Source organism: Cyprinodon tularosa, unplaced genomic scaffold (genome assembly GCF_016077235.1).
Source record: "Cyprinodon tularosa strain WSP-4 unplaced genomic scaffold, ASM1607723v1 ctg95, whole genome shotgun sequence".
Taxonomy (NCBI): domain Eukaryota; kingdom Metazoa; phylum Chordata; class Actinopteri; order Cyprinodontiformes; family Cyprinodontidae; genus Cyprinodon; species Cyprinodon tularosa.
The window spans coordinates 1,541,252-1,560,644 of record NW_024039729.1 but is presented as its reverse complement, the minus strand read 5'-3'; the positions used below and the strand labels follow the sequence as shown (position 1 = coordinate 1,560,644).

The 19,393-nt window shown below is 36.4% G+C and overlaps 1 protein-coding gene across 1 annotated transcript in view; it reads left to right on the top strand.

Moving 5' to 3' along the window:
- LOC119776666 (sodium-coupled neutral amino acid transporter 3-like) overlaps positions 1–19,393 on the top strand; it is a 55,455-nt gene that overhangs the window by 17,846 nt on the left and 18,216 nt on the right. Inside the window, exons 2-8 of the mRNA XM_038275221.1 lie at positions 6,390–6,617; positions 7,617–7,710; positions 7,815–7,930; positions 13,738–13,811; positions 13,997–14,089; positions 15,301–15,382; positions 18,779–18,861. Coding sequence (XP_038131149.1) covers positions 6,481–6,617; positions 7,617–7,710; positions 7,815–7,930; positions 13,738–13,811; positions 13,997–14,089; positions 15,301–15,382; positions 18,779–18,861 — 679 coding nt within the window. The 5' untranslated portion in view covers positions 6,390–6,480. The remainder of the gene's footprint in view (positions 1–6,389; positions 6,618–7,616; positions 7,711–7,814; positions 7,931–13,737; positions 13,812–13,996; positions 14,090–15,300; positions 15,383–18,778; positions 18,862–19,393) is intronic.

Below are 19,393 nucleotides of genomic sequence, written 5' to 3'. Positions count from 1 at the left end.
ATACTGCAGTGGATACTGAAGATTAACACGTTGTGCTCTAAAAAGATTTATAAAAACCTTTGAAGATGTGAGCTTAACAAGTATGCATTTTGTTAATGCACAGGAGTATTCTGACATTTTTCTACACATTTAGAATCCATTTGCTATACTATAAAGTCAGGCTGCTGTACATGTAGATAAAACAAACACCGATTAAGTCTTAGTTAAGGAGGCTTTTACATCCTTATGTCTCCTAAAATATCACCCAGTAGTGACAGAAGAAGCAGTATTAGAGAGATTACTGACAATATTACATAACCTGCACAGCCCCTCCTCCGCACACAAAAACACAAGCCACACTTTAATTACAGTATCAAGCAGGGCTAAATACAAAAAAAATAATAAAAATTTGAGAATGAATCACCATGATCAGTGTTATAGGGCTCTGTTCTCGTTTAAGGAATAACAATGAGAGAAGCTGCCTTGCTCCATTTTCCTCCATGTAGGATGACGTCTGTGCAGAGCTGCTTACGTCAGAGCTACAAAGCTAAAGCACATACTCTGTGGTGCTCTGAAGGAGAACTGAAGTGAACCTGCTGAACACGGTGTTGCAATGTGTCTCAGGAGTTAAAATAAACATTGCAGAATGTATTTTTGCCCATGTAGTTGATCTGGTGTGCAGCAGAACAAGACATGTGCTAGTTTTATTTGACTAGATAGAATTTATTTGATTTGAAAAAATAGCATTTTTGAGGAACAACAATAAAGCTGAAGCATGTAACACATTTTGCTTTAGTTTTTAAGAGGATCAATACAATTGAAACAATAAAAAACAATCTACTTTCTTAAATAAAGCATTTGTTAAAACAATGTAACCCTATGTCCCTTTTTCAGACAGTACTGTAAAACAATTCATTTATGATATGCCATGAAAAATTGTTCAGTTCTCTAACCAGGCTCCTGTTTAACATTTCACTGCTGCTGTAACCGCTGCATTGAAACTTAGCTGCTTTAGTATTCATGCCTCTTGGCTTTAGATCTTCAAATATTAAAGTGACCATTGAGACACATCACACAGATTACAATTATATTTTTTTATTCTACGAAGCTATAATATGGAATTCAATACAGTATAAAAGGTAAACTCAAAAGGAAACATTTATTTCTAACATATTTAACAGATGTATTGTATGATTCCTGATCATCTTTTATAGCCAGTGTGACTATTTTATTTCTCTATTTCTTTATAACATCATATTTCGCAAATGTTTTTAGATGACCACATTTGCACTCGCCTATTCTACTAAATTCAAAAAGCTATTCCATTAATATGTGGATGAGGTTTTCCCTTATTTCCTGTATAAATAACCAGTTTTGTGAGTAATAGGGTTGGTGCAGAAATACGTTGCTAGCTATATTAGTAACAGATCTGTTCCATTGTCAGATTTAGAAGGGTACACAAACTCACATTGTTGCATATTTAGAACCTGCAAATGACCTAATGAATTTAAACTATCTCTGCATTCTGTAATGCATGTTTTTTTTAATTACTGTAATGAGGTGTTTTTTTTCCAAACGGACAGATACATATTTTGCATTACAGTGTCCACAAACAGTAGACAATAGAGATGTCCCGATCCAGGTTTTTGCACTTCCGAGCCGATACCGATATTGTTTTTGGACTTCCGATCCGATACCGATACTGGCCGATACCAGCCTATCCGAGCATGTATTTAAGTTTAAGTTAAAGTATTTAGCCTTAATTGTAAGACTCATGTTGAAAAGGGTTTTAGTACTCTTGATAACATCTAGCCAGCTAAATTAGGTGAGATTGAATAAAACACAATGCTTGGTAACAACAAACTTACCTGTTAAGAGATAAACACAAACTGGACAAAATTACGAATAGCAATCTGAAATTGCACAGTGAGCAGTAAAACCGTAAACAGTTAAAGGTGCAAGTATTACTGTAAGTTTTAATAAAAATGCAAAACAGGGGAACACTGGCGCAAAATAGTGGAATGGATCGTTTTAATCGGCGAAACTGGAAAATACGGACCGGATTTTTAAAAAAAAAACTGGATCGGCAGTCTGGATCGGCATTTTCCATGCTTTGCCGATACGCATTTTTTTGCCGATATCGGCGTCCCGATCCGATCCACGTATCGGATCGGGACAAGCCTAGTAGACAATTCTGCATGATTTAGGTCGTCTATATAACCAGACTGTTGTTCACATCACTGTGTTCCTGTGCCTGCATGTCTGAACTCAGTTATTGCAGTATTTTCTCCCGTCGTTCTTTTCACTTTAAATGTCTAAGACTATATGGTACACTGAGGTAGTATTATATGCAACTGAATCTGGTGCGCTAAAGTAGGGACATGGCTAAAACATGAGGGCCAGTAAACACCCTGACTGCGAATTACTGGTTTAAATCAAAGTATATGTGTGTATTAGAATGTCCTACATTTAAGTCCAGTTGGGGATTTATGAAAGACTGGACAATTTATATTTCTTGATACTCTGTTGTTAAAATTATTAACAACAGTGTTGTACTACTTAGATTGGTCTATAACATAAAATCCCAGTAGAGTACATAAAAGTATGACTTCAAGGATAAGGGATATTTTTTGAAAGACACTTTAACCTACAGTAACACTAATGTATTTTAAATAAGTCCTTAATGCTTATTTTTAATTGGCATTTAAATACAAATTTTTTACATTCTTTGGACCCATTATATTCCCATACATGTTTTCAGCCTCCCCTGCTATACTCTCACTTGCTTCCCTCAAACCTCTCTATGGGTGAAATATTCTGACCAAGTGAATTTTCACCCCATAGTGACAATGTATTCACTTCATTCTGTAATGCTGAACATGACCATTGAAAAAGACACAACTGAGGATAATCATGTCTTCTACTTGAAGCACCACTGCTTGGAGGCGTTGAGGAGGAGCTGGAGAGCTCATGGAGTGCTGTCTGTCAATGGCTGCTCCATCCCAGTGAGTTGTGGACCTTCTGAGTGGCATTGCGGTTCTGTGCAGTGATTTGTCACAAGAGGCCGGTCCAGCCTCAGCCGCTGCCGTCAGCAGCTATGCTAAAACTCTGTGTGAAAGCAGGATACTGGCATTTGCTGAATTCAAGGTGCCGTCTTTTCAATTAGGGAGTGAAATACCTTTTCAGCCTCTCGAGTGCCCTGGCGAACTACAGCCAAGGGGCCCTGGCTGCATAATGATGCCTGGCACAATAGTACCACTGTTCCCCAACCGGTTCCCAGGAAACCGCACAACATGTGCCATTGTGCCCTGTGCTTTGCTGCCCGGCCACGTTACCCAGCTTTACCCAGGGACACCAAGAGGTTTGTCTGTGCAGTGAAGCTCACAATGATGTTGCTGGTAGGTTCAGAGAACTGCTAGGTGAAGGCTTGAGGTGTTTCACCTAACAGGCTAGTTAAGTTCTAGGAATATTCCCTTCCAGTTTAAGCCACCGTAAAAAGAGCAGGAAGAGAAGCGAAAGAGTTCTGAAGAAAAAGAGGCCAGCAGAGTTGTTGCCAGTAATTGTTGCAGAGAGAGCCCTGGGCATTGTGGCTGTGCTGAACCCTCCACAATAAAAGAGGAAACCAAGAGAAAAGTGACAAGCTGAGAAATGGAGCCACAAAGACAGCTAGAACTGGTTCGTAGCTGGTCCTGACTGGTTCTTCTCTTTTTATCTTACCAGTGTGGGGGGAGTTAAAACATTTGTGTGTGTTCCTTCGCTACAGATCCCAACATGGTTGCCATTCCAACCCCTGTTTATGCACTGCAGCAAAAGAGTTCATTAAGGGCCACATAGACAGGGGGGAATTAGTCAATGGCATCTAGGAGATACATGTCACTGGGGCCTTTTGGGGCCCCACAAGCTGGCTGGTCAGCTAATACATTACAACAAGATACCCAGGAAATGAAGGCATGATTCAAGGCCCAGTATGACAGCCCGGCTAAAAGCTCCATTTTCTCAACAAGGGCAACCTGTCAATTAATGTGTTACTTATTCATGGATATACCAAAACAAGCTATTCACTCTTTATCCTGCATTGTGAGTGAGGGTTTGGTTTGATTTCTAATACAGCTTTTTTAGTTTTGCAAACAGCCAAACAATTATTTAGTGTTAAATTACACACTGAAAATTTTGATCTTTAGGTTTATTCTTGTTCTTCCAAAATACACTTTTTTCAAATAAAACTAACACATGCTGCTTAGTTCTACTGCACAGCAGAGCAACTAGATGTTTATTTTAATTACTGAGACAAACTCCGTCACAGGTTCACTGCAGTTCTTCATAAAAGTAGAATCAGAATACCCCTCTTATTATAAAAAGAAAACAAAGAGTAGTTACAAGTACCTGATTTAAGTTTCAGACATAAATAGGCAACTTTAATGGGTACACCTGTTCATTGTTTGGTCAAACACAGTCTCTTAAAACTTAACACATTTAGGTATTTACAAACAGTGAGGCCGACTATTATTGTTAGAGCCAACCATTAGAACGAGATGGAAATGGCAAATGGCGAGATGCTAAATTGGATATGTGTCAGTATTATACTTAAAAAAATAAAACTCTTTGGAACAATTCTAATAACTGACATCCATTATTACTTGGGGTTGTCTTTGAGTTTTTGAGCCATTTAGACAGAAGTCTGATGGAGTCATATTTAGTTGTATGAAAGTAGCCTATGTGTAAAAACTGGGCATTAAGAGCTTTTCTGTGAGCACAGACTAAGTGACCTTTATGGGGCATTTTTGATGGTCTTGGATAGGCTGATTTTAGTTTTTTAGAAAAGGAAAAAGCACATAAATTCCTCCACCAGTCTTTGGATCTAAGGTAAGAGGAATAAACACAACAGAGCTACAGCAGCAAAAGACCACACTATATGCCCGTTCTCTCAGCTAAGAACAGGAAACTGATTTCTGTTTCCCGGCTATAGGTGGAGCTGTTGGGGGGTTCATATATGGGGTTTTCATGGGTTATTCATTGAGATGACATCTCAGCTTCTTGGGTGTGTGTGATTCTGACATCCTAAAGGCAGCTGTGGTTTGCTGGTCCACTTAGTTTTTTTTTTCCTCTTTTTTTTTATTGTTTTGCTCCTACCTCTGAGGTCTATGGTTGTTGGAGGCCGTGGCCATTGGAGGGTTATGTGTTTAAACCGGCATCCGTTGGCTTCAGGTGGTTCCCAGCCCTAACCTTAACTGGTTATCTGGTCAGTCAGCCTGTTTACACCCAGGAATGAATGGAACACCTCTAGGATCCAAGTACTGGTCATTAGGGTATCAATATTTAGATCTAGGAGTGAAGTGAGAGTGTGGAATGTTTGTTCATTCTTGTACATCCTTGTGTTGGAAGAGTGGAGATCAATGACTGTGTGTGAATGCAATAGTGGGAATGTTTGAGTGTGAATGCAATGCATGTGCTTTTTTTTCTAGCTTATTTTTTTCAGGAAGAGTCTTGTTCTGCTCTTCTATATTTTGTTGTACACCTTTTGGGGCATTCACTGCAATCAAAGAATTCCTATAACTGTCAATGAGACCTACACACCTCTTAGCAAGTATTCTGGCCACTCCTCATAAGCAAACTGCTCCAGTTGTCTCAGCTCCTTCCAAAGATGCTCAATAGGATTTAGGTCATGGTTCAGAGAAGGACACTTCAGAATAGTCCAATATTTTCCTACTTGGAGATGGTCTTAAAAGCTTTACATTTGGCATGACTAATCTCTTGAGACAACTCTTTTCTTTGCTTCATCAGGTCCATGTTGAGTGTGGTACACACCATGTTATCAAACAGCACAGTGACCAGCTGTAGTTCTATATATAGGGCCACTGACTGATTACAAGATTATAGACAACCGTGATGCTAATTAGAGGACAGACTTTGATTTAAATGTCCCTTTGGTCAAATTATTTTCTGCTGTTTCTAGGGATACCATAATTTTCATTCAGGCCTGTTTTTCATGAGTTTATTTTTAAAATCATTCTGTTGAAGCATGGTTGAAAAATAAAAAGTCTGATGCATTTGTTCACTTTCATAGAATTCCTATGTATTATTACTTTTGTTAGTTTCAAGTGATTTTTGTGACGATTGTGTATTTTTTCCTTTTTTCATTAAACGAAGGAGTCTAACAATTCTGTCCACGTGGGCACGTCGTGTGTCAATTAGTACACTGTAGCTTTCATTTACATAGCTGCTATAAATGTTGAAATGGTGTCTAGGGTGTTACTATATCATTCTTTCTCTCATATGTTTATGAGATAAATAATTTTTCTCTCCAGCAGAAAGATTTGAAACTAATTTACACAATCTCTTCATTTATTAATGGCTTCCTCAATGTAGCATCGTATTATCACCTCTATTTTGTTATTGTCTCTCTTACATAGATCCAAGGAGGAACATCAAAACATCCCTTTCAAAGGCCTTACCACAATCAAGCACATTTAAAAGGACACATTATTTTTAACCTGAGGAGACATGAGTGAGGATAAACCAACTGAGACTGTGGAAATTTCCCCAGCAGACGTAAATGCTATTCCTAATGGGAAGGGCCATGAACCTGGAGAGGACACCATGCCATCTGCAAAAACACCTCCTGTAGAAGACCGTGAAAAGTGAGTGCAGCACATTAAAATCTTTTTAGGTCCCTTAAATGCTCTGAGCACTTAATAATGGTGTTCATTTGAAGCTGTTGTTAAGGCTTTGGAGCTGAGTGACATTATTTCAGAAAATCAGGAACGACATTGTTTGTTAAAAAAAATGTCATAGCAATACTATGGGAAAAAGCACTGTAATAGAAGAGAACATTCTCTTTTGCTTGACTTCTTAACCTAGATCTTAATGTAAATATTCAAGTCTTACGTTTCTTTTAAACTTTCACTCATTTAGGAATTTATAGAAATTATAAACAAATTTGTATTTCTAATAAACTGATTTTATATAGACAAAAAAAGGTATTTTTAATCTGTTTATGGGAATATTTGGTCTTTGACATATCTGTCATATCCTATTTATAAATTTGTAAAGAAATTTATTGGATTCTTTAAACATTTTTAAGCAAAAAAAGACTGAAGAGTGAGGCATGCAAAATCAATTGGCCCCTTTGCAGCAAACTCTCTAGTGAGGATCTCTGAATTATCCAGTGTTGACCTAAATGACGTCCATGATAAATAGAATCAATCTGTGTATAATCAAGTTTCTATATAAATGTAACTGCTCTGTGATAAAACAAATTTAGATAGAAATATTTTTTTATCTGTACATGCTAACACAAATGCTGAACAAATCCTTAAAATGTCACTAGGTTTAAATTCAGTGAGAAGTGATTATGCAAAGTTAAAAACCAGAAATTATTGTCTTAACCCTGGTAAGTAGGCTTGTCTTATCACATTAAATCCCAGTAAAATACAGTAAAGTTTGTGACTGCCATGTGACAAAAATTCAGGGGGAAAGGTTCAAGGTGTGTAATGACTCTTAGATGCTGCTGCTAACAAGTATCAGTGATATTATAATTGTATAACTCCTCTCAATCTATTCACAAAATGCATATTTTCAAAGAAAATTTCAAAAATTTGGATTTATGGTATGTGCTTCTTTTTCTTACTTATCTTTAGTCCTCACAGAACTGAAAACACAGAAGCCAACCTCCCAGAGAGCCAGGAGTTTTTATCAGGCGCTGACGACAAGAAAACCCCACGCTTCACAGATGTAAGCTAACACACACAGCTCATCTTGATTATATACCTCACTCAAGGTTATTTACAGAAATATTACTCCCCTTAATCCTACCCCCTGTCCTGCCTTGGTTACAGTTTGAAGGGAAAACCTCCTTCGGCATGTCCGTCTTCAACCTGGGCAATGCAATCATGGGAAGTGGAATATTGGGACTTGCATACGCCATGGCAAACACAGGGGTTGTCCTGTTTCTGTAAGTTTGATAATAATAATAATACACTTTAATCCTGATTGGTTTGGAGTTACAGTGCTGCTATACTTATTTACAGAACTCAAAATATTTTTGTAACTTACAAGGGTTTTGCTGTGTGAGTGTAAATCAGAGATAAATAACTGCACAGTAATCACCTTGCATTACCTGTCTAACAGATTGTATCAATAACACAGAACTGTGTGACAGTTTTTTTCCTTAATACATTGATAACCTGATAATGATATTTTAATCACATAAAGCAAATGTGAGCAGAGTCACAGATGCATAAGAACATAATGACTTTTTGTTTTTCTGTGTAATTGATTTTCTCCTTTCAGTCTCTGTGTGTGCATAATGAATTAGCCCCACAGCATTAAAAAGTCTCCACCATAGCAGTCTGACGCAGCGGATGCATGACTTAAGGGCTTTTGACCTTAAGGGAACATACCTCACCAGCAGCATCTAAACATTTTTTCTAGTAAAATTTAAGTTTCATTCTTTCATATGAAAAATACCAGAAGCCTTAGTGTGGAGACATTTGTTTGACTTTAAATGTGGTTATACACGAGTTGAAATGCCTTTGTCCTCTGTTGGGTTGTGGGTAAAGATCTTAACTATTAATAACATTTATAAATGGTAACATAATTTTTTCAGAGGAAATTTATGATGGATCAGTGCTTGTAATTTACTTCTCTTTTCATTTTAAGATATCAAATAATCTTTTCTCATGTTGGTTTTAAAGTGTTTGCTTTTGAGAATTAGTTACAAGAATGTTATTCTTTCTTGCACAGTTCTCATGAAATAAATCCATTAGTCAAATAAAATAAATGTTTTAGCCACTTTTCTTTTATCCAGAGGCTGATAGAGACTTTATATTAGTTACTAAGGATCAGATATTAAACTAAAATAGGCTCTTCGTACTTGTCTGATTAAAATTGCTGGTAGAAACATGGAGAATGTGAGGTGTAACAGCGATCCATGGAGCAGACTAGATATCCTGAAAATGCTCAGCCTTAAACACATTTGACTCAGTTGTGTTATTTATTTTACATTTAAAACAGAATTTATTTGATTTATTTTTTTATTTACCTGACAACAAGAGCTTTTCATAATTTATAAGGATAGGCAACGGCTTAATTTTACAATTATGATTAATAGTACGGTTCACACCATACGCCTGTGCACTGACTGAATACAGTGATTTTCATGATATCCCTATATAAAGGTGTGTTCAAAAGCAACTAAATAGTCAGCGATGCGAAGGAGGGGCATATTAGCGATCAGAGTAAGGTGGCACTGTTAGCGTAGGCACTCTGGCAACATTTCACTGAAGTTGAAAAAGCTAAATAGTTTCTGTTAATTGACTCCAGGTAAAAAAATCAGGTACTGAATGTGGTTATTTAGTTTAACAGAGAAAAGTTTTTTTAAGTTAAATCACACCAGAGCCATCCTCCTACAATGGTGGCTCTGAAGCCGTGACCCGCTCTCAGCCATGGTAAGCTCCATAGACGTCAGGATCCAATGATGCACCGATTTGTGCCCCATCATATATTGTGACCTATGGGGCACAGAATGTGGTATAACACCAATGCAACAATAGGAGCTACTCCTAGTTTGGCTTCTTTGTTAGCCTGCAATTCCCCAAAGCTGTCTGTATCTCTGAAAGAGGGGTTGTTAAAGGAAATTGTTTGCCTGGCTGAATAGGCTAGGTCTTCTGCTCCCCTGTAAGGGGGTAGGGGTTGCGATGATAGTGGGAGGGAATCAACTCAACTGCTGCATTGTAGGTTTTTGAAAGCTGAAATCTGAGTCAACCCTTTGTCCATAAGTTGTAGATTTCATTTATTTATTTGTTATATTTATTTTGGTCACTTTTCTGGTCACTTTAGTTTATTCTTTGTCAGTATTTAATAACATAACTCAGGTCTTTTAAGTTATTTTTCTTTAAAACAATTCTGTTATGGTTAAAAAAGTTGGTTAAATAAATATTTAATTGGAAGTCTGTGTTTGTGTTCTTTATTAAAATTAAATCATTTAGCAATATCATAAAATGTCCAGGCAGAGCTGCACATAAAATATGGTTTCAAATCTTTTCAATAATTATCGATATCGATCAATATGCATTTTTTTTTTTATCGATAAGCTTTTTTTCTATATCGCCCAGCCCTAGGCTGTTTACATCTGAGTGGTTTGGTTGTGGTTTTACTGGGTGATAGCTGACCCAGTGTCCTGAACTCCTTGTCACCAAACAGCAACAGTTCTGACTGTAGGCAAGACAGAAGCTGAAAATAATCCTTTAGTCAGCTGTACTACAATATATATTAATGCACACATTTGTTAGTTGGCACTACGTGACTACCTGCAGTTGATAGTTTCCAATTCAATGTTGTGTTACAAACGAAATACTGTTTATCTGTCTTTATAACAACTCCTGTGTAAAAAGTAGAGTAGCTGCTGAGAGCAACACATGTGACATATTTGGCAGGGAAATACTGGCAGGTTTTCTGTGGTGCTTATAGGACTGCAGGCCTAAGATTGCCCCCTCTCCTTTCCACCAGTATGCTGAATCATTCTGAACCCCAGGGCATCCGTCCTACTAAAATCAGAGAACCAAAGAAAAGTATTTGCTCAAAAAATTACCAAAGGAAAATGTCACCAGAAACACTGGTCAGAGTCAACATTTTTTTCCTAAGGTTGTTTTCCTTCTTGGCACTGAGCAGATTTCCTTGAGCAGCGCATTTTCTCTCTCATGAACTTTGGAATGATGTTGCCACTTCATTGAGGACAAAGAAGAAAGATGCATTGCTAACATCCACCTGAGATAGTGGTCTTTGTCTCTTCCTCACATTTTTTTTTTATCCAACTCTAACATTTACAGTGATTTTTGACTTTTTTTGTTATTTATATAGGACTAAGACTACTAAATTAAGTAGGACTTACTAAAGACTGGGATAGGAATAAAATCATGTTGATTTAAAGTCTGGTTTGATTCATGTACGTGTTGATTTGTTGTATGAGGTGATTTGACTGATTCTGTGAATAATTTGTTTGGTTTAAACTTTGTTGAAAACAAACAGCATCAGCTGTCCTGCAGAAACACACAGGAGACCACGAAAAATAGCAACAAGTTGTTGTTTTTTCTAAGGGAGAAGTTCTGTTTCCGGGATCTTCCTTGGGTCTCAGGTCACTGGAGAGTAGACTCTGAGGTGAAATAGAAAAATAACAAAAGGCATTGCAAGAAGGTAAAGGTAAATAGGCCTTAGTGGATGCTGCAGGGAGTAAGTCAAGATGAGTGAGTGGAGTCCTGGGGTGCGTTCTGAATGAAGCCACCAGAGGGATGGGTGTATTACAGGGTGGATAAGTAGAACTGGTGGGTGGAGTGTATATGGACCCATGAGGAAACATGTGAGGTGTTTAGATCCAGAAACCTATGGCAATGTTGTTCATGTACCATTGAAAAGGAAAACAAAAAACATAGGTAATGTTCAGTTAGGTGGTACCTTTTAAGAAACACATTAAAATACGCAGGAAGCTCTGAGGGGTTAGGTTACCACATGGGTCAAACTCAGAGCGATAAGAAGCTGTCAGCCAGCTCCTAATAATACACCAGGTGTTGAGAAGATGAGTAGCAGGTGTGAGGAAAACACATCCGCAGTTCACTGTGGTGATAAAAGAAAACTAAGTAACACAAAACACACAGAACACTAACATCAACCCAGCACAGTTAATCCCTTATAAGATTAATTAGAATTTTTCTTTTTACAGAACTTTAATCATAGTTCCATCTGTATCTAAAAAAAATGCTCTCTGAGGTATTTATCTTTAATATAACACCAGGGACTGGGCTATATGCCCAAACTTCACTACTTCCTGAACTTTAGCCAGCTCCTTTATTTGCTTTCTTTAAATTACTTAACACATTTATAATGAAACAACTTTGGGATAGTGTAAAATATTGAAGCCATGTTTTCTTTTTATGTGGTTTAAATAAAAAATATATAAATCAGATTAAAAAAATAACTTAAAAGTCATCCATTAGTTTTACACACAGAGCTAAGGGTAAGGGTATAGGCCTTAAAGGGAGACCCCACTGCAAAATGTTTCTATATGTAATCTATATTATAAAGATAATTATCCTATCTTAATTTTTAAACTTTGGTATTGGTAACTTATGACATCACAATCATAATTACTAACACACTCAGTTCTTCTAATATTGTAAAAACATCAGTCTCAGTGTTCATATTCTGGAGTTTATAGATCCTTAACATTTACTAGAAGACATTTCCAAAAGGCATCTGACATAAAATCCAGCAGTTTCCATGATAGGCAAATGTTGAAAATTTAAAAGGGTAAGAACTTAACTGTTTCTGTTATTAAACATTCAGTCATCCTGCTATATCATACTGTCTTGCAGCCTGAATGAATGGAAAAAATGTAGAAGAATAGTTGTTTTTAAAAAGGTTTTTTAAATTTGTGTGATTTCTATGTATAAATCTGTGAACAGATCAGGGTCCTGCAGAGACCACTAAAGGAACAGCTAGCAAGGAAACATACAACTGAATCAAACCTGTGAAAAACTATATCAAAGAACACATCCCCATATATATGGATATTTAGCGATTTAGGAGTTTAGCCATTGATCCATCAGTTGGGGCTGATCAAACTGAAATTCTTCAGATTTAAACCACTGTCCAATTTCCATCTCTAAATTTAATATTTTTTTTCCTTTCCACTTGCAGTTTTGCAGGTGTAATAACAATTGATTACATTTTTTACATGGGCAATGTCCTTTTTTTTTACATTTGTTCTGTGGGTGCAGTATGGGTCAGTGGTCCAGTGAGTAGGAATGCTGTGGGGTTGGATTTCAGCAAGCAGATCTGTCAGCAGATCTGTCTTCCCACTTCCACTTGACTGATTGACTCTAAACCTCCGTCAGCTAAGCTTTCTCCCACATAGTTTGTAGAAAAGGAAAACTGTTCGCCAGCCAAGAGTTGAAGTTGAGGTGAAAGTCCAAGCTGTCTGGATTTTCTAAAGGGAGAGAGGGATTGAACCAAGTGTTTGTGTGGGAGTGAAAGTTAATGTTGCCAGTAGTAGTAAAAGACAAAAGCGAAAACAGGAATAAGGAGGACTGGGTCAAAGAATGCTAGTAGAACAGGTAACCATTCACAAAACTCTATAAAGCCATTAATTTATTGTCTAAAACGTTTGAATCTTTTACATTTTTGATCATAGTGAAAGATTCCAGGGTGTCTAAATAAAATTTGATTTCCAATAAGATTTTTTGGCAAGAGAGCAAAATTGACAATTAAAAGTTGCAATCCAAAATAAGAATAGTAACTAAAACCTTGTATCTGTATCTGAATCCAGAAAAAGCATACAAAACAGGTACATGTGTAGTAAGTAAGATCTTCTTTATAAAACTGCTGAAAATGAAAGCTGTGACTTATTGTGATGAGTGGGTTATTCCAGAGCGTATTATGAGAAATAAAGATGTTTGCATAGGAATTTTCTCTTGTTTTTTCTTTCTTTTAAGAGGCCAGCTGGTGTGTTTGTGCTCTGGTGACAGGGCAATGGGGCTCATAGGGCAACCTCTTGTTGCTCAGCTGGACCAACAGACTGGTGTGAGGGAAAGCCAAAGGGTTTCTTGTACAATCTATTTGAAACATATGCTCTGAATTGCAGCTGTATAAATATCCTCCTGAGATCGTATAGTGTAAATATCCAAAATAGAAAGGTATCTCTTTTTGTTATTTACGCCTGTTTGTTTGCAGTAGTGTTAATACAGGTCTGTTATTTGCTTACTTCAGGTTGCTCCTCACAGTGGTTGCTGTTCTTTCTTCATATTCCATCCATTTATTGCTAAAGTCATCTGGTATTGTAGGTACGTAAGCATCAGTGACTTTTTTTTCTGAAAATAAAAATTTAATATTATAATCAGTATATGTATAGGCTGTCTTAATTGGTGTTGCATTAGAAATGCATTAGAAATATAATTATAAATATAAATTTAAAAGCCTGTACTGTGAATGTAACAGATTCTTCCGTCTCATTGTGCTTGTGGCTCAGGTATTCGTGCATATGAGCAGCTTGGCTACAGGGCTTTTGGGACCCCAGGAAAGATGGCTGCAGGTATCGCCATAACGCTCCAGAACATTGGAGGTGAGGTCCTATGCTTACATGACTCCTTGTTTCTCTACAAGTTCGCTAATGTGGGCTGTAATTGTTTTAGTTTTAAGGAGCTAGACTTTCTTGTAAACATTTAGGCACTATTTGTCTAGGATTTTTTTGGCTCTTTCAGTTTTTTCTTTGTTTTATTTTCAGCCCATTGCCTGATTTTTGGAAAAATGCTTGCTTTCTTTCTCAAGCTGTAGTTTAAGTCTGGAAAATCCAGGCTTAAAAAGGCTCCTGAAGTCAGAAGATGAACTTGTATTGTCTCTTTATCAGCATCCTTTCACAAATGCCAATTATTGTTTTTTTTATTCTTTTGAGTTGGGTTGGCCGCGTCAAGAACTAAGGCCTCTGTACAGTAGTTGTGGATGCGTTTTATTGATGATTCTATAATAAATACCAGAGGCAACATTTTTTGGCATAACACAAAATTCCAGAACCTTTTGTATCCTAGGTGAAAATCTGAATTAGGGTCCATCACTAACTGAGTTCCTTAGAAAGACTTCAAATTCTCCAAACTCCAATGTTTAAACATCCAGATGAAGGTCCAGTGGAAGACAAAGAAAAGGGGGCTTCTGGTGGTTTTAAAGGCTCCGCTCTTTGAGAATGTGATGTCAGAGGGACGAGCTGCGTTGCAGCGCAGCTGAAACCTAACAGTGATGTTGTAATTCGATCATAACACTTAAAAGTTCATGACCAGTTTCTCTCCTGTTTCTCTCCTTATGAAATTTAATCTTTGATAACTGTCTTTGCTGCACCTTACTCTTCCTGACTGATACCCTCGGAACAAAGAGAGCTTGATCCTGTGTAACCTCTTTGCACAGTATTGCTTTAACTTTGATCTGCCAACACAACTCAACCTTATTTCCGTAAAAGATGCCATGTATGAACCCAATAAAACACTGTGCTTGAATCGAGAAGATGTGCAAACATGTATGGATTTATTGTGTGCGGACCTATGCAACTACGTTACTAAAGCATTTGTTGGATTTTTTCTTTCAAGAGGTTTGTTTTTTAGTTAAATATTGCAAAATCTAAGCTATTTTTCAGAATAAGGGTAAAAAATGTTGCACTGTTTTTATTACCTTTTTTCCAGAAAATATTTACTGCAATCTCTACTTGGAAGTAGACGTCATGTGTTTTCAAGTGTATAAAGGCCTTTTTTTTGTTTTACTATAACTATATTTGTTTCTGATCCACAGCAATGTCCAGTTATCTTTACATAGTCAAGTATGAGTTCCCATTGGTCATCCAAGCCTTTCTGATGGTAGACAAACCTGCAGGGTAAGTGACTGATATATTAATCTTGCATGAAAATAACTAACATTTAATTTTTAAATATTAAAAAGTGCTTTACATAAGTATTGACACCCCTATAGTTTTTCACATGATTTATGGGAAATTTAAAGTTATAGACCAAAAGAAAACGGTTATGATTTTGAAGCAAAAGGGAAATTATACATGGCTTTTCATTATTTTCCCACCATAAAAAAATGTAGAATGCTTTTGCATTTAGGATGTGCACATCACAGCTTTTTCCATGTAGGAACTATAATTTTGCTATTTTGTTTGTTCATAGCAATTTGCATTAATGATATTCCTCCACCATAGTATTTCCTATGTGATCCAAAAAGTTTAATATGCAGTAGGTTCTTGCCTGAGCTCATTTTCTCTATATGTATTTTCTACCTGGCCTGTGCCAAGTTACAATAGTGACCTCTTTTGGCTTTTTTCCAACAATACTTCTATCTTCTTACCTCTGATATTTAGAATAAAGCAGTTGTGCATTAAACAGCTGATAGCTGTCCTGTGAACACATTTTCCCACCTATTATTTGGGTCTCTTAACCTCCTCAAGAATTACCATGTACATCTCTTGCTGATGCTCTCTGACTGGCCTGTGAATTTACTCCTGTCTTAGACATTTTGCAGTGGTCCCATAGCCTTTCCTTTACCAGATGATGGAGCTGTGTGACTTTCAAAGGAGAACATTGATTTTTAAACCCAACATTGATGTAAACGTCTTCAGAACTTTCTCTGTGGCGTTTCCCCTGAGTTCTTTGGCATTCATGTTATTGATTGTTCATTAAAGTTCTCAAATAAGCCACTGAGGCCTTCACAGAACAGTTACATCAAATCTAAGATTATGTCACGCACAGGAACACTTTCTTTAATAACTATATGTGTTCTAAAGGCAATAGCATATTTGGTTTATTTGGGAGAATTACAGTAAAGAGAGTAAAGTGGTTAATTCTACCACAGTTTTTAAAGTTTTATTTTAAAGCACCAAAACTTTGATTATGTTTCTTCGAATCCACAATTAAAACCTTCCTTGTGTTGGTCTTGCACATAAACAGTCATTCAATATTTGAAGAAGCCAGAAGTATAATAAAACTTTTGCTAGGCACTAAACCTCAATATTGTATGAAGTAAAATTGTAAGAACTTTATTTACATGCAATTAAATATGTAAAGACAAAAAAGTGTCAGTTACAATTAATACTAAAATCTGCGGATAGAAAGTGAGTTATCCCATCAGCAGCATAGATTTGAGGGTCTGCTGAAAAATCCTCCAAAGATGTGCCAGTTCTTGGGCTGGGTGCTATATTTTATTCTTGGAGCAGCTGGTTTGAGATCAGTTGTGATTGTGACCCCACATAGTTTGGCTTATGGGACTTAGCGGCATGGCTTCTGAGAGCGATCGCATCAAAACACAGCAAGACTCTGCAGCTGTAAATGTAAACTGTGGGACATCACTGCTTACTGCAGGTGGCCTCGGAGACAAACAAAACCTGTTCTCATCGATTTGATTCTCCATGAATTTGTTCTGGTTAGGGCGTCTCTTCAGCTTTCTTTTTCTGAGAATAGTTATACAACCATTTATTAAATGGGTCAAGAGTTTCCTGGAAGTTTTTGCTCAGACATTTTTTGGCTCCCTTGTATTTACCGTAGATGATCTAGAGGAAAACTACACCTCCTGCTGCTGCAGTGTTTTACATGGAAATATTTGCACTGATGAGTAACACTGTCGTAGAAGTGACAACATGCACACATTGTGTTCAGCCTGTTTTCACTGTGTAGCTGTGGGCCACTGTAAACAATCAATGGCTATCAAAAATGACAAACTAGGTTGTCCTGGTGGCATCCCATCCTGCCAGTATGTGGATTAATTTCATTAAAATACACAGGGTTGGCCTCATGATCAGGAATATATGATAATCTGTGCTATACTAAGAAATAAAAGACAACAGAGGGCAGAATATAATATGGAATGTCTGTAATAAGAGTTATTAAGCTTTTCATGTGGTGTTCAGGTTGGCATAACTTTCTGCATGCTCTGCATATATAAACATTGTGTTGTGAATTCCGTAAAAGTAAAAAAAAAAATTGTGTTGTGAACATCCAGAACACATCCATTAGTATTTCACCTTACTTAATAATAATACACTGATGAATTATTGTTTTTTAATTTTCTCAACTATTCAGATTCTTAAAAAGAGTGCACAGTAACATACAAAATACTCTAAGTGTTTCATACACATTAGTTTTTTTTTTAATGAGCGTGATACAACAGATGCTGCTGGTTGTTGTGGCTCCCACCTGACAGAGGGCAAGAAATTATTCACCCCTGCTGTGTGGCTCTAAAAATAAACCCCTGAGCTTTCTTTCCTAGACAGAGGTGCCAAATGTGATTTTAACATGCAGATAATTATATCGGGGGAATCTGTGTCAGGAGTTGCACACTAATCTCTACCAATATTATTGTCTAGAATAGGAAATACTGTGAGACTGAGTCAAAGATGAAAGTTTAACAGTTTTTAATGATACCAAATTGTTTAGTCATCCATTGTCACAATTGTTGCTCAATTATAGTTATATTAAATCATAGCTTGAAATGGGAACAGTTATCTTTTTATGAATAATAGTTTGTACAATTTCTTTTTTCAGTAATTATTTAAGATACATATAAACAATTCTCTTTTTTGGTAGATTTCTATTTAGAAACAATAGAGATATTGCATTTTTTCTGCACTCAGGAGTTAAAACTGGAGGAAAATAAGAATTTTTAAGAATTTGTTTTTATTTCACAGGAATATTGTCTAGACAAAAATATTGAACATATAAAGGGAAGCAACATTTTCTCTGTCTGTCTATTCGCTCATGTAAGAAGGAAATTATTTATTTGACCTTTGGTTGAAATCTTTAATGTTTGTTTATTTGTGCAGGTTTGCTTTGTCTTGTCATTGTTTGCTGCTGTCTTTAGTGTAAAGAAAGATTTCCAGCTTCTGATGCAACAAGAACCAATTTTCAACAAAGCAAAAAAAAAAAATTAGGAAAAATATTATTATTTTCTCTGACTAATTTATGACCTGCTGATGTTAAGATATTCAAAGTTATTATGAACGAAGTTTCTAAAAGGAAAAAAATACGTTAAATTTTTTTCCTTGAAGTTAATAATTATGCATGACTGTTTTTACAATACATTCATGTCCATCTCTGTGAGCAGAAAGTAGAAAATAGAAAGTAATTGCTTATAAAACCCCACACACTATATAAACCCTGCAACTTTTCATCTTATTAAAACAGTACAAATGCTTAATTTGTTCAAGTCTAAGGGGAGTCTTTATAATAAAGTCAAATCAATAATTGCATAATTGCTGTGTCTGTCTGCCTCTCTACAGCGAATGGTACCTGGATGGAAACTATCTGGTCATTATCGTCTCTGTGGCAGTGATATTACCGCTGGCTCTGATGAAACAGCTCGGTGAGTGGGTTATATTTTGGCCATAATAAGACAACATCAATTTTATTTCGACAACTGTAAGACCCTCTGGTGCATCAAATATGAATTATTGATACTAATCACTACTGCTGCTGGATCATATTCAGAAGCAAGAAGTACAAAAAGGTCAAAACTAAGTTATCCGTTTTTGTTGAATTGTTCATTATTGTCATTATTATGTCTATCAAAGGAGTTTACCAACCTCATGGTTCATAAAAGAATATCGTAACTCAGGGTCAAGATGGAAAAACATCAGTAATGACTTACAGAAAACAATTTGAAGTCAGTCAAAGGAAAGTAAATAAAGTAAAATGGTTTTCATTCCTCCTTGGAGAGGCACTGTCATGCAAATATTAGTCTATCTAATGATCAGACTAGTAAGAAAACAACTAAAAAACAGTCTTAGTCAGTAGGCATCTGTTAGCAAATGTATTAAGTTGTTACACAACTTGGAAAAGTCTGAACAAATGTGAAACAAGACTGTTGGAACAATGCAGAGTGATTTCTTACATTT